The sequence below is a fragment of the Trichechus manatus genome, unplaced genomic scaffold (genome assembly GCF_000243295.1).
Source record: "Trichechus manatus latirostris isolate Lorelei unplaced genomic scaffold, TriManLat1.0 scaffold00033, whole genome shotgun sequence".
NCBI lineage: Eukaryota > Metazoa > Chordata > Mammalia > Sirenia > Trichechidae > Trichechus > Trichechus manatus.
The window spans coordinates 9928326-9943720 of record NW_004443969.1 but is presented as its reverse complement, the minus strand read 5'-3'; the positions used below and the strand labels follow the sequence as shown (position 1 = coordinate 9943720).

Below are 15395 nucleotides of genomic sequence, written 5' to 3'. Positions count from 1 at the left end.
TTTTTTTTTTTTTTTTAATCATAAAAGGGTGTTGGAGTTTGTGAAATGCTTTTTCAGCATCTATTGGTAGTCACGTGGTTCTTGTCCTTTATTCTGCACTGATACCTGTGAGAACTGGAACACAATGGGACTGCCTTGTTTTTCCAGGTCTCGGCAAGTTTCCCACCTTTGGCAGAGTGCAGTCGTACCTTTTCTGTCACTCGTTTTAGTGGAAAGGGAGTGAGTTTTCCTTTTCTGACAGGTTTCTACTTTATACAGGTTCTAGCTTTTGCAGATTTTACTGTATTAATAGGGCATATTGATAGATTTTTCAGATGTTAAACCAACCTTCCATTTCTGGGATAAATCCCACCTCTGATTTTGTTTTATTCTTTAATTATAAGACCTTACTAATAGATTGTTGCTAAGCTGTTTATTAATGACTTAAAATTGTTGTTTCTGACGTATATTAACTTCATCTTTCCATTTGACAGCAATAAATTGAGTCCATTTATAAGGCCAAAGGAGATAAGGCTTCCTATTCAGATATTTGTCCAGTCAGTCTCCTGGCATATGTGTCTTTATGCATTGCTTGTGCTGATGCCCCTCTCAGGTGTTCTTAAGGTTACCCATGTAAGGGCAGCCATTCCTGCACTGTTTAGTGAGTGGGGGTGGGTGAGGTGAGTGGTCTTCCACCAACTCACTTCTCATTCATTGAGCTCCACAAGCACTGGCAGGTCTACTCCCTTCCTCTGATGTCTAAGTGAGGCTGACATACCCCTGACTGCTAATTTTCCTGGCCACATATTAATGAGTGTTTATCTGATAACCTTTAACAGGCACGTGGAGGAGTTCACGCCCAGAGCTGTCTACACCAGTGGAAAAGCCTCCAGCGCCGCTGGCTTAACAGCAGCTGTTGTAAGAGATGAAGAATCTCATGAGTTTGTCATTGAGGCTGGAGCTTTGATGTTGGCTGATAATGTAAGAATCTTTTAAACTGTTGGATATAAAGAAGTCAGAATATCCCCTCCCCCATCAGTAAAAGCCTTTGAATTTCTATTTAAAAGATATCTTTTAAAAAAAGTATCTTTTAGTGAATTATTCATAGTTTTACTAATGAAGAATTTAATTGAGATTCTCATTAATCAGCACTTTTGTTGCTTGCCCTGAACGTATGTGGCAACTATGAATAGTGCTTCCCAGCATTTTCCTCTCTAGACCAGGACACCTTTTATGAATGTGTCTAAACCATGAAAAGTAAAAGAGGAGTGCTTTTTTCCCTTCCCTCTCGTTTGGCTTTTATATGTATTTGACATGGATTGATTAGATCTTTCGATGTATATGATATGTGGTATGTATACATGCTTACATTCTTCATTATGTTCCACTTTCACCCTTGACTTCTCCAGCCAAGAATCAATGCCAGGGTGACCAAGAATGACTTGGCCCTGAGGTTTCCATAAGGTGCTGATGTTGAGTAAAAGTACGGCAAGTGTCTGCATGTTTTCAGTTTAGGTCTTAGTTTGACCCTTTTAATGGTTACTAGCAGATAAACCTACTGCTCACATTTTCTGTACTTCCTGGAGTATGGTTCCAATATGTAGCGTTTCATGGAACGTGGTACCAGTGTGGCCCACTCTTAAGTCAAACTGATAACAATTCTGTGTGCTGCAAGTGCATTGTTTATTTAGTATTTCATGTGCATTTTTGGAAAGTTGAGTAAGGTAGTTTATGGCTCAAGGGTAATCAGGAAGCATGATGCACTTCCTGGGCCGTGGTACCGATATGTGTCGTGTTGCAATGTACTTATAGAACATTGTACCGATATGGCCTGCTTGCAGTTGGTACCCCATTTTTTCAAATAATAAAAGACTACCAACAAACAATGATTCAGCAACCATTCCATTAGTGAAAAAAATGTGACATCGCAAAAAATTTAATAAAAAAGTTATCCATGAAAGGGTTAACAAGAATCAAAAATGTGTGGGGCTTTTTGAGGACGATGCGGGTCTGCCTACTCCTCCTCCTGACTCACTGCTATGTGCTATCACTGAGTAACAAATCAGGTCAGGAAGCTGCACCACAGCCATGGATTTTAAAGACACTGGAAAGACACCTGTGGAACCAGAGGTGGCCATTCATCAAATCAGAATTACCCTAACTAGCTGAAACATAAAATCCCTAGACAAGGTGTGTGCTGTTGATTAAAGGAGAAGAACCTCTTAGCAAGACTCTGAGAATCCACCACGAGAAAAAGTCCTTGTGCTAAAGATTCTAAGACCTGGGATCATTTACAAATTAGAATCCACGAGCAACTCATTGACTTGTATAGTCCTTCTGAGATCATTAAGCAGATTGCTTCCATCAATATTGAGCCAGGAGGAGAGTTGAAGTCACCACTGCGGATGTTTAAATCAACTATTTTAATAAATTATCAGTTGCTTTAAAAAAAAGTATGGGTCCTTCTGGCTCTGCTATCTATTGAACTTTCTTGCCCCACTAGAGGGAATTAGGAATTCTTCAGTTGTAGAGAGAATAGAAAGTTTCTCTGTGGTAGCAAACATTGTGAGTTTACTTCCTCGCCATTTTACATCTGAAAGACAGTTTCTTTATGTTAGATCTGTTTGGTTACAGGGTGTGTGTTGTATTGATGAATTTGATAAGATGGACATAAGGGATCAAGTCGCTATTCATGAAGCTATGGAACAGCAGACCATCTCCATCACTAAAGCAGGAGTGAAGGTATGTGTGTCTGTCCCTGTTCCAAGCTTTGTAGGTTAATGTAGCAAGAGAAGAAATTCACCTGTGTAATAAAATTCACTACTTTACCATGTAATGATGCTCATTAAAATGGAAAATATAGCCCTGAGAATTAGTAATCCAAACTGTAGGTACTGGTTAGGGTAATATGTAAATGTGTTGCAGTGACAGAGAGTATGGGAAGTACTGGTGAAGTTTTTAGCATTTCACTTCTCAAAATTTCCAAGTAGAAATCTTCTGTATTCTTTGGTAAGTGGTGTTTCCAGTTGTATAAAAATAACCAAAGATTGATAGATTATTTAAATGAGGATCAGTAATAAGTTCAGTACTATAACCAACATTAAAGAGAATCCAAACTTTTTTAAAATAAAAGTAGTACATTCAAGTACTTAAGAAAAATGTAAGCAGTACCCTAAAGTATAAATTAAAAAGCGAAATCTTCCCCTACACTCCCAGCCCAGTACATACACAGAGGCACCTACTCAGTTTGTGTTTCTTTCAGGAATGTTTTCCATTTAAATAAGCATAATATATATAGTTTTGCTCCTTGCTCATTTAACTTCATGATTTTAACTTGGCAGTCTTTCCATATCAACACATATTAGATCAGCTGTGGTTTTTTTTCACTTTATGGCATTTTATGTACCTCAGTTTGGTTCATCAGACCCCTGTGGAGTGACATTCACATCAATTCCAGTCTGCTGTCTCATAAACAATATTTCCATAAACACACTTAAATATACGTCTTCATGTACCTGGCTGAAAGATGATAATTCCTAGCAAAGACTTGCTGGTTTAAGGGGTGTGCACATCACATCACCACCATCATATGGGAGTGCCTGTTTGCTGCCCTGGTGGTGCAGTGGTTAAGAGCTTGGCTGCTAACCAAAAAGTCAGCAGTTCAAGTCTACCAACCGCTCCTTGGAAACTCTATGGGGCAGTTCTACTCTGTCCTGTAGGGTCGCTATGAGTCAGAATCGACTCCAGAGAAACCTATTTTCTGCACTGTATATTATCAGACTTTAATTTTAATGACCCAGTTGGTGAAAAATGATAATATTTTGGTTTGTGTTTAGTTAATTATAAATGAGATTGAGCAATTTGCTGTGTGTTTTTTGGCCAGTCCAGATGTCTTTTTAAACCTATTAAAATTCTTTGTTTTTCGGTCAGGCTACTCTGAATGCCAGGACGTCCATTTTGGCAGCAGCAAACCCAGTCGGTGGACATTATGACAGGTCAAAATCGTTGAAACAGAATATAAATTTGTCAGCTCCTATCATGTCTCGATTTGATCTCTTCTTTATACTTGTGGATGAATGTAATGAGGTAACCACATGAGCTGTCACTCTTAGCCTCCTTTTTTATTTCCTATTAGAGTAATTCAGTGAGACAACACTGGGAGATACACTGCTGAAGAGATGGTGCATGTATTTGCACTGACTTCCCTGCTGGCGCAGTGGCTGAGCACTCAGCTGCCAGCGAAAAGGTCAGCAATTCGAATTCACCAGCCACTCCTTGGAGACCCTATTGGGGCAGTTCTACTCTGTCCTATAGGGTCGTTATGAGTTGGACTCGACTTGATGGCAGCGGCTTTCCTTTTGGTGGCACAGGATTGGGTGAAGGGTTTATTGAGCAACTCAAAGTCACTTGAAGTGCTGGTTCCCCATAATTGTGTTGAGAAATACCAAGTCTTTTGGTTATTGTTCTTTAATTCTCAAAAGTAAAAAGGAGGAAACAAATTATAGTTAACTCTCAGCCTTTCTCAATAAGGTTTTTATAAGAACCTCTTGATTGTTTTTCCAGCCAGCTTGAAAAAAATTGAAATGCAGAGAAAATTTCTTTTCATCTTTCAAATCACAAGTCATTTGTCCTCATATTTCTTCCCATCAAATTGTTAAACCCTAATTATCCCTAATTGACAGTTTAAAAGTTTGGGCATAAAAGTATGGATTTACTTGGATTCTAACATGTTATTGTTGGGGTTATTTTTACTTAGACTTAAATATTTATCAGCATTGCACAGCTCTATAAAATAACAATGTGTAGAAACTACTTTTATATATAGGCTGTATTTATTGCTTAGCATGGGAGTTTCCTACATTATATTAGGCACAATGCATACTTCTTGCTTACAGTGGAACTTTAAATATCTACAAAGAAAAGGAAAAAAACTGCCTCCCATTATGTGACTATTTGGAGGGCCTGGGTTTTTCTTTTTTTGTGTGTGGCGGGGAGGAGGTTCCTTCACAAAAGCATGTAAGTATTTGTTTAACCCCCAGATAATTGAGAGTTCTGGTTTTCATATATTTCTGTTTGTGCATGACTCATTAAATTAGTTTTGGGAGCAGGGAAATCAATTATAAATGTTTAAAACATTTGGAGGATACTTTTAAAACACTTTCTATTTAGAAATAATTTTAAACTCATAGAAAAGCTGAAAGAAGCAGAATAGTGCATAGAACACCCACATAACTGTTTATTTGATTCGCCTGTTAACATTTTGCTCCTTTTGCTTTTTATCATTTGCTGTCTGTATATCTACACATTTTTTTCTGATCCATTTGAGAGAAAATTGCATATTTTTAGTCTTTTTTTTAATGCTGTAAGCAATTCTTGGATGATTATCTTTATGTATCCATGAGTAGCAGTATAATGTAGTGCTTAAGAGCATAGACTCTGAAGCTAGAGTGTTCAAATCCTGGCTCCACTGCTTACTAACTGTGACCTTGGGCAAGTTAATTAACCTCTCTGGTTGATTTGCTTATCTGTAAAATGGGGATAATGATATTACCTACCTAATAAACTTTTTGTGGGGGATTACATGAGCTAATATTTCTGGGCACACTAAAGGTAACAGTGCCTGGCATATACAGAGGGCTATAAATGTTCGTTGTTGCTGCTGTTGTCAAAGCCAGTTAATTCCTTCAGGAATATTCTGAGAGTGGGGCAAAAATATGTGTATTAAAATTTTTAATTTTAAATAAACTGTTCACCGAACTTACCTTAGAAATTGGTACCCCTTAATCTTCCTTCAGCGGCAGATTAGCACTTGTTTTTAGCTGCACATCATTTCTTATTGCTTGAGAAAGTCTAGAGTAGATATTTCTATGACTGATCAAAGTTATTTTCTTGTTTTGAATCAGGTTACAGATTATGCTATTGCCAGGCGAATAGTCGACCTGCATTCAAGAATCGAGGATTCTATTGATCGTGTCTATTCCCTTGACGATATCAGGAGATATCTTCTCTTTGCAAGACAGTTTAAACCCAAGGTAACCTGCCCATTTCTACTAGGGTAGAGAATAGTGACTGTATTATGAAAATTAACTGGACCTATACTTGTTTTTTAATCTAGCTACCTAAATTTTAAAACTTTTTGAACAACCATTTGTTTCTTCATCAGAGAGTTTGAAAGAGAAACTGTTTTTAAAATCTTGAATAATTCCATTTATTTTACTTGTTAGATACTAATAAAAAGATTTTTATTTGGGAAGAGTTTTGGATAACTGAATAAACTAGGACACCCTTTTAAGGAGCCCTGATGGCTCAGTGGTTAAAGCACTTAGGTGCTCACCCAGAGGTCAGTGATTTGAAACCACCAGCCGCTGCATGGGAGAAAAATGTGGAAGTCCACCCTGGAAATACTACGAGGCAGTTCTACTCTGTCCTATAGGGTCGCTATGAGTTGGAATCGACTCGACAGCAGTGAGGAGGACACCTTTTTACTCCACCCATTATTCCTGAGAATTTTGAAACTATATAGATACCTAAGTTACTAATCAACTAAATGCTCTTAAATCTTTCTCTGAGGAAGAACTTGCATTTCTTGAGGTGGTTGTGATGAACATGAATTAACTGTTTTGCAATAATTGATGTAGTTTGTTGGACTGAATCTGTACTGGCTCCAGAATACTCACCTGGAAATTTATTTGTAAAGTAAATCTCCATAACGCATCTGTTGTTTAGCATTTTCCTAAAGTAGAATACAAAAAGAAAATTTTTGTTTGATTCTGGTTGAGATTTTTACTTTATTTCCTGACTTGACTTTTGGGCATTACCCTCAGATTTTAATTACCTTTCACCACCACTTGATTGTCCGTGGTACTGGGGCTGGCTCTGTGTCCCAGAAGAAGCTTGGTGAGTCCTTTACAACGAAGGGCTCTGGGTCAGTTTCTGTGAAGAGGCATCTGTTCTCCGTGACCATATACTGGTTCCTCTGTGACCTTGGTATATTCCCTTAATATGCTGAGTTCCTTGCTCTGAAAAACTGAGGCTCCTTTTGTATGCCTTATTTTGTTGTTATTATCCAGCAAATTAAAAGCTTACTGAAACAGCTAGCATGTATATGTTGACCTCTCTTTGCTCCCAAAGATAACATAAGTTAATTTACTGAGCCTCTAGAATATCCTGAGCATTAATTTGTTTAATGAGTTCTTTGACATCCTGAGGTATAAAAGGCATTACCTGCTATTCCATTGCTTCAGCTAGTCAAGCTTCTTTTAGAAATGGTCATTTGCTTAATACTAAGTTTGCTGTTTTCACATTCATAAAATTATTACACAGAATTCACAGGCCTCCTTGGTGTCTTTCAGAAGGCATTTCAGTAGTAATTCATTGTCACTGGCGCTTAAAGGTTTGACCCTCTTGACTAAGTGTGGTTTCTCAAAATGTCCTTGCCTAGAGGGCTGTTAAACTTACATTTAATGCAGTTCTTATCTTCACGGGAAAGTTAAGATGGGTGCTTCTCTGACTTCAGTGATGTTCTGAAACAGATATCTAAAGAGTCAGAAGACTTCATTGTGGAACAGTATAAACGTCTCCGCCAGAGGGATGGTTCTGGCGTGACCAAGTCTTCATGGAGGATTACAGTGCGACAGCTTGAGAGCATGATCCGGCTCTCGGAAGCGATGGCCCGGATGCACTGCTGTGATGAGGTATCAAAGCCACTTTGACATGATGAGAGAAAAGAGAAATTAATTTGTTGTCTTATAGGCATGTCTTCATCTTTGATGTAGGACATAATAACATTTGTTGTAGATTTATTTTTATGTAACTGTTGAATGCTCATAGGATACATGAGCCTGGGATTCCTCCTTTTAAGAAAGTTGTTGTCAGCCATTTGAATGTAGTGGTTAGAGTAATCATAATGAGATAATCATGTCATAGATTTAGAGCACATGTAGAGGGAGCTACCATTAATATTACTTGCTCAGGAAAAATGTATTCAAACCCTAGTATGTGCTAGGCCTCTAGTCTGGGGATATAGACATGGTAATATAGCCCTTGGCCTCAAAGGGAACTCTCGTCTTTAGGTTTGTATAATGTATGGTTTTAAAGCTACATCTCAGTGGGTAGTGAGGGCATAAAAGGGGAAAGAATAGGGAAGGGCTTTCAGGGCTCCCCCATCTCTGCTTCAACCAAAACAAATCTGCTTTTACCTAGTTTTACATATTAGGTTAAGTGTAAGATTTTATTACACATAATGATTTGACTATATTAATTTTTTTAAGACTATGGTTGAGGGTTAATTTACATACAGGAAATGTACAGTGACCTTTTACATATACATATCTTTGAAAACCCAGTTCAAGATACAGAATGTTTCTGTCATTCCAGAAAGTTCCCTTGTGCCCTTTTCAGGCTTAGCCCCCTCTTAGAAGTAACCATTGTTCTGACTTCAGTCACCATTTCTATCACAGAGATTAGTTTTTTTTTTGTTTGCTTGATTGGGTTGTTTTTTGTTTTTTTTTTTTTAAGTTTTCAAATTCCCTGTTGTTAGCTGCCTTTGAGTCAGCCCCCAACTCATGGTAGCCCCATGCACAACAGGATCAGACCATTGTGATCCATAGAGTTTTCATTGGCTTATTTTTGAAAGTGGATCACGAGGCCTTTCTTTTCAAGTATTTACAAAGTACTTTCACAGTATCTTCCTTGATTTTCTTTGATTTACCTAAAACATATATTGGACATCTTGGTTGGATAAGAGATGAATAAGAGAGCTCCTGCCTTTGTTGCTGCTTATCTGGTGGGAGCAAGACATACTTAATTAAGCATGTAAAAAAATAAGAGGGAGACACCAAAAGCACAAGAAACAAAAAACAAAGTAGATAAAATAAACTTCATCAAAATTAAAAACTTTTGTGCACCAATGGACAGTCAAGAAAGTGATAAAACAACCTACAGAATGGGAGAAAATAATTGCAAATCATACATTTATAAGGGTTTAATTTCCAGAATATGTAAAGAACTCTTAAAACTCATCAACAAAAAAGACAACACAATTAAAAAATGGGTAAGGACTTGAATAGGCATTTCTCCATAGAAGATATACAAATGGCCAGTAAGCACATGAAAAGATGCTCAGCATAATAGGGAAATGCAGATCAAAACCACAGTGAGATACCATTTCACACCCACTAGGATGGCTATAATAAAAAGACAATAACAAATGGTGATAAAGATGTGAAGAAATTGGAACCCTTGTCCATTGCTGGTGGGAATGTAAAATGGTGCAGCCACTGTGGAAAACAGTTTGGCGGTTCCTCACAAAATTAAACATAATTACCGTATGACCCAGCAATTCCATTTCTAGGTATATACCCAGGAGTTGAAAGCAAGGACTTGAACAGATACTTATACACCACTGTTCATTGCAGCATTGTTCACAATTGCCATGAGGTGGAAACAACCCAAGGGCTCATCAACAGCTGAATGGATAAACAAAATATGGCATATACATAGAGTGGAATATTATTCGGTTATAAAAAGGAATATAGTTCTGATACGTGCCAAAACGTGGATGAACCTGTAAATACTATGCTAAGTGAAATAAGCCGGGCACGAAAGGACACATGTTGTATGATTCTAATTTTATGAAATAATCTATAATAGATAAATTCATAGACATAGAGGTTACCAGGAGATGGGAGTAATGGGAAGTTACTGCTTAATGGGTTTGGATGGATGGAAAAGTTTTGGAAATAGATCCTCATGTGATGGTTACACAGCATTGTGCACGTAATGGCATTGAATTGTATGCTAAAAAATAGTTAAAATGGCAAATTTTATGTAGAAAGTCACAAGCAAAAGAGTACAGAAATTGATTGATTCCTAAATAAGAGGAAGGTTTTATGGAGATTCCAGCATTTAAACTGGATCACTGAAGGGTGTGTATAATTTGAATAGGCAGAGACCATGGGGAAAGGTACTCTAGAATGAAGATAAAAAATTTAGCATGAGCATAGGATAGGGTATTTAGAGGAAGATAATGGAATCTGCAGAGAACAAGTAGGTCATGGTGGAGGGGAAGTCTGAAGTACCATGCTAACTAACATTTGTACTTTTTCTTTGTGGTATTTCCTGAAACAATATTTCATCAAACTGATATGTGTCTTAGGATAATATCACTAATAGATTATTTTCTTTCTTAATTAGTCTTTAGGTAGGAAATTTACATAATTTGAATATGTATACATATCCACAAAAATGTGTATCTTTTCTGAGTGAAATTTTAGTATTTTTTCATATTTAAGAGCTACATCTATTTCCGTTTGTTTATATTTTTCTGTTGGGTTTACCTTGTTACAGACTTTCAGGGTTCTTAAGACATTAGGGAAGTTTTGTATGTAACATGAATGGCAAATATTCTCAGTTTGTGGTTTTTTCTCCCCTCGCCTTTGCTTGTGATGGGTTTTGTCATGCAGACATTATTATAGATGTACTTATTATTTTATTAGAGAGGCCTTATTCCTCTAAGATTCTAAAAGAATTCTCCCCATGATTTCTTCTTACATGGTTTCATTGCTTGCATTTAAATCATCCAGACATTTGTTATTTGTTATGCTATAAGATGTGAGGTATGAATCTCCATTGATTCTTTTCCAGCTGGTTACCTAGTTGTTCCAGCACCATTTATTGAAAAATCCATCTTTTCCACACTGGTTCTGTATGCCTTTATTATATATTAAATGTGTATGTGTGTTAGGATTTCTTTCTGAACTTCCTATTCTGTTCCATCAGAATATCAGTGTTCTCGTGCATTTGTACCATGATATTTTAATCAATATATTTTAAATGTGGGGCTAGTTCTACCTCATTGTTCTCTTTCAGCTGTTATGAACTTGAGAATCAGCTTGCTTAGTTTTTTTTAAAAAAAAAAAATTTTGTTTTTTATTGAGATCACATTAAATTTATATATTAATTTGGTGAATTGACATCTTTATAGAATAGGCTAGGTTATGCTACTATAAAAATCTCAGTCACCTAAAACAGAAACGTTTGTTTTTTGTTCATGCTACGTGTCCACTTATGTGATACTAGTCTTGCTAGCTTTATTAATAGGAGGATTTCTTCATTTAAGTGCTGTACACAGCATCGAGTTGGGTTTTGTGACAGTCTGAGAATCTTTTAATAGATGAGTTAAACCCATTTATATTTATTGAGTGGAAAGATAGATGTATTTTTTTCTTTTTACAGTTGAAAAGCCACTATGGGCTCTCTGCTTTTGTTTGTATGGGCAATTCTGATATTAGGAAGGTTTGTATTTTATTATAGTAGTTACTTTTATTGTTATACCTTTATATTATACCCTTAGTTCTCCTTTGGTTCCCTCCTTTGAACAGTGATAGCTAGCATCTTTCATTCTTCCTTCCTCTTATCCTCCCATTTAACCACCTGAAATTAGTAAATAATCTTTCTTAGTATTTGCCTCTGTACAAGTATGCTTATGTTATCTATCATTTGATTCATCATTTTTTACCCCATCTATTAGAGATGAGGTAATCAACAAATTTACTCTGTCTCCCAGATCTCCTTGCCCTCCTAGACTTTTCCCCTCCCTATTTTTATTATATCATTTCTGTATCTTCAGGGCACTTACCTTGTATTTTGTCACTTAATCTTCACATTGGTTTTAGTCTTAGTTGTACAGTTAAAAATATTGAAGGCTCAGTGAAGGTCATTTTGCCATGATTTCCTAAGTCATCTCTTGGTTGATTGAAATTTGGCCTCTCTTCAAAAATAATTCATTCCTTGAGTGTTAACATGTTGGACATGTTTACTTGTAGCCTTTACCTAAAGGACAGCTTGGCTTCATCTACCTTTGCCTCACACTTTCTTTCCTTGTGAATTTTCTTATTGTAATCTGGCATGAACTGTTGCTGAGGGGAAATCTGAGGCCAGCCCTTCATTTTTAATTTTTCCCCATAAGCTTCTTGATCTTTTTGCCTGTCCAAAGTATTCTTTATTTCTACAGACCAGTGAGTTTACTAGGCTGTGTCTTAGTTTTGACTGTTCTTAATTGACCTAAAGTTTCTTGAAGGTGGTAATGGATAAAAAAGAGGCTGCTCTGTTAGGCGATTGTTAGGGGTCTGAGTTCTTTAGGGAGGGAGTAGATTTAGAGACTGTTGGTTAGGTGTGAAAGGCCTTAAAATAATTTTCTGTTCCAAAAAATATTAAAATGTCATTTTTCTTTTAAGTAAAATTTTTTGATGCAAAACATATATAGAAAAGAGAGCACAAATCACAAGTGTGCAGCTCAGTTAATTTTCAGTGAACATATCGTGTAAGCCATACCCAGATCATGAAATAGAACGTTACCAGCAGACCCAAAGCCTCCCCTGTACTTCCTTACAGTCACTACTCCCCTTCTCCAGGGATAACCATTGTTCTGACTTCTAGAACTGTCAGTTTTTACCTGCCTTTGCACTTTATGTCAGTGTAGTCATAGAGCATGTTCTCCCTTGTGTCTGACTTCTTTCGTACAGCATTATGACTGTAAGATTCATCTATGTTTTATGTAGCAGTAGTTTGTTCATTTTTGTTGCTGTATACTATTCCATCAATGAATATACCACAATTTATTCACCCATTACTCTGTTAATGGGCATTTGGCAGTTGCATATTTGGGTTCCTATAGAATGTACATGTCTTGGTCCATATGAATGCATATATGGTCACATTTTTGTTGGTGTGCACCCTAGGAGTTGAGGTGTTGGGTCATAGGCTATGGATGTGTTCAATTCACTAATAACTGCCATATAGGTTTCCGGTGTGGTTTGTATCAGTTTACATTCCCACCAGCGGTGAATGAGAGTTGTTCTACATTCTTGGCCAAAACTTGTATTGTTTTGGTATTGTTGGTCATTTGAGCTATTCTGGTGAATGTGTGGCATTATCTCATATTGTGTGTGTGTGTGAGAGAGAGAGAGAAACTCACAATACCACTGTTACTTGCCTAGAGAAAACCTGTTTGTTACATCAGGAAGACTGACCTACATCATCTTGATCTGTTTAGGTCCAACCTAAACACGTGAAGGAAGCTTTCCGATTACTGAATAAATCAATCATCCGTGTGGAAACACCTGATGTAAATCTAGATCAAGAAGAAGAGAGCCAGATGGAGGTAGATGAGGGCCCAGGTGGCATCAATGGTGAGATGAATGTTCGTGTGACTGTTTTGAAGTTAGGAACCAAAAAGTTCTCTGAGATGTCACGGTAAAAGTGCACTTGTTGATGGTTATGACGTCTATGTAGCAAATGGGGAAAAACAGATGTTACAGTGCATTAATTGTTTACAAGTTAAAATGCAAATAATTAATATAAAATAGATAAGCATGAAAGACTGAAAGGAATTACACTGAAATGGTTGTGGTTGGTGACCTTAACTCCCTGGTTTCCACCCTTATTTGTATTGTTATTTTGCTTTTGAAATTTAAAAAAAAAATTTTTTTCAAGCATGTTAGAATAGACAAATACCAAAATTTTTTATTTTGTACATTATATTACAAATTCACTTTGGGATCATGAAAATTATATCTCCCATCTCATATTCCTTTCAAATTAGTTTGTCTTTACTAGGAGTACTTATCAATTTGCTTGTAATTTACTCATAACATTATGAAATACTGTGTATAACCATATCCTTATTTTAAAGTTGGTATTAAAATGCAAGTAGCATATTTATAAACACTCAAAACTCAGATGGTTAATTTTTCACTTAGGCCATGTTGACAGCCCTGCTCCTGAGAACGGAATCAACGGCCATGTTGACGATATAAACCAGGAGTCTGTTCCCAAAGCCTCCTTAAGGCTGGGTTTCTCTGAGTACTGCCGAATCTCTAACCTTATTGTGCTTCACCTCAGGAAGGTGGAAGAAGGTGAGCCTGTTCCTAGTACTGTTTATGTGCTTAGTCTTTTACATAAACTGTATTCATAAAGCTGCTTCTGATTGCTAAAGATTTTAATGTTCTGTCAGAAGAGATTATAAATTGTAGGCAAGCTCACTTTAACAATGCAGATCTGCAGGGTATCAGCATACATGCCAGCCTGCACCTTTCCCCACAATTCCATTGTCAGATAAAAGTTCATGGATCATTCTAATTAATGTCCTTGACCTATTTTAATAACATTTTTGATGCAGAATTTAGGATCTGGTAACATATGGAGAGACACAAATGTTTTTACAAATGCAAAATTATTACTGCTTACAATGGCTTTACTTAAAACAGACTGACTCCTGGGTTTTTTTTTTCTAATTCAGAGGCAGGTAATTGAGTTCAGAAGTTCATGCTATCCAGAGCCATTCCACACTAGAAATGGAGTAAAGCTTGTATCTCTTCATAGGTAATAGTACGGATTCTGGATACTAATACATATCCTACCCTTTGCTGCTTTACCATGCCATTCCAAGTTTTATCTACCTATTGGTAGCCACGAAGCAGCAAGGAAAACAGTTAAATCAGGGATTATGAATTTAAACTTCTACTGGTGGCTAACTATTGGGTGACTCTTACTTGAAAGTTCTAAGGCCAACTTAGTATGCAGGCTTCTGGGCATCTCCCATCCTCACAGTGTCAGCGCCTCTGTGGAGTAAGAAAGCACCAGAAACTGTCTTAGCTTTACTAAAGGTTGGAGCCCTGTAGTGTCCTCCCTCATTCCACTGGGGACTGGAGCAGTGGGAGTAGAGAAAGCAACCAAGAGGCCAGTAGAACGGATGTCAGGTTTTATCCCCAGTCTCTTCTCTCATAAAAAGATTTGGGAGCTCACATGTTATTGTATTCACAGTATACTTCATATATTCTCTTCCTCCCTTGTGCAGCTGAGTTTTAAACATGGCAGACCATTGATGGAGCAAAGATACGATTCGATATGATTAGCTCCCAGACACTGTCTGCGTTCTTCCAATAAATTCTAATGGGTCTTTTTCCTTTCCTTAAAAAAAGAGAGAGAGAAAGATACTGACCCAGCCAAGTGAGTTAACTCTCAGCCCTCAGCCGTTCTGTAGCACAAAGAGCAGACCTTTAAACCAAGGAGAGGTCACTTCCCCAAGAGCATTTGGACAAATCACTGTAATTTCAGTACAGCCATAATAAATTTTTTTAAAGGCAGTCATCATCAGTAAAACTAGAATTTTCCGGTTTTGGTTTTGCTGTTTTACTAGTAATTGCTAGAATTAAGACTAAGTGGAATTTTCTTTTATTAACACTTTAATTCTGTGACAGTTACTATATTATCTGGGTCCCAACTTTACTTGTGAATTTAGACTACCTTGCTAGAACAAACTGATTTTTTTTTTTTTTTTCCTCTAAGATCTGTTTGCCTAGATGGCAGACCTAAAATTGAGGCTTGCCTGAAATTTGGATATCAGGTAGGTTGGG

The 15395-nt window shown here is 37.0% G+C and overlaps 1 protein-coding gene across 1 annotated transcript in view; it reads left to right on the top strand.

The window, feature by feature from the left end:
• Positions 1-15395, top strand: part of MCM6 (minichromosome maintenance complex component 6) — a 44023-nt gene that overhangs the window by 24747 nt on the left and 3881 nt on the right. Inside the window, exons 9-15 of the mRNA XM_004375094.2 lie at positions 819-960; positions 2614-2721; positions 3910-4065; positions 5883-6011; positions 7512-7673; positions 13034-13169; positions 13740-13895. Of these exons, the coding sequence (XP_004375151.1) occupies positions 819-960; positions 2614-2721; positions 3910-4065; positions 5883-6011; positions 7512-7673; positions 13034-13169; positions 13740-13895 (989 nt within the window). The remainder of the gene's footprint in view (positions 1-818; positions 961-2613; positions 2722-3909; positions 4066-5882; positions 6012-7511; positions 7674-13033; positions 13170-13739; positions 13896-15395) is intronic.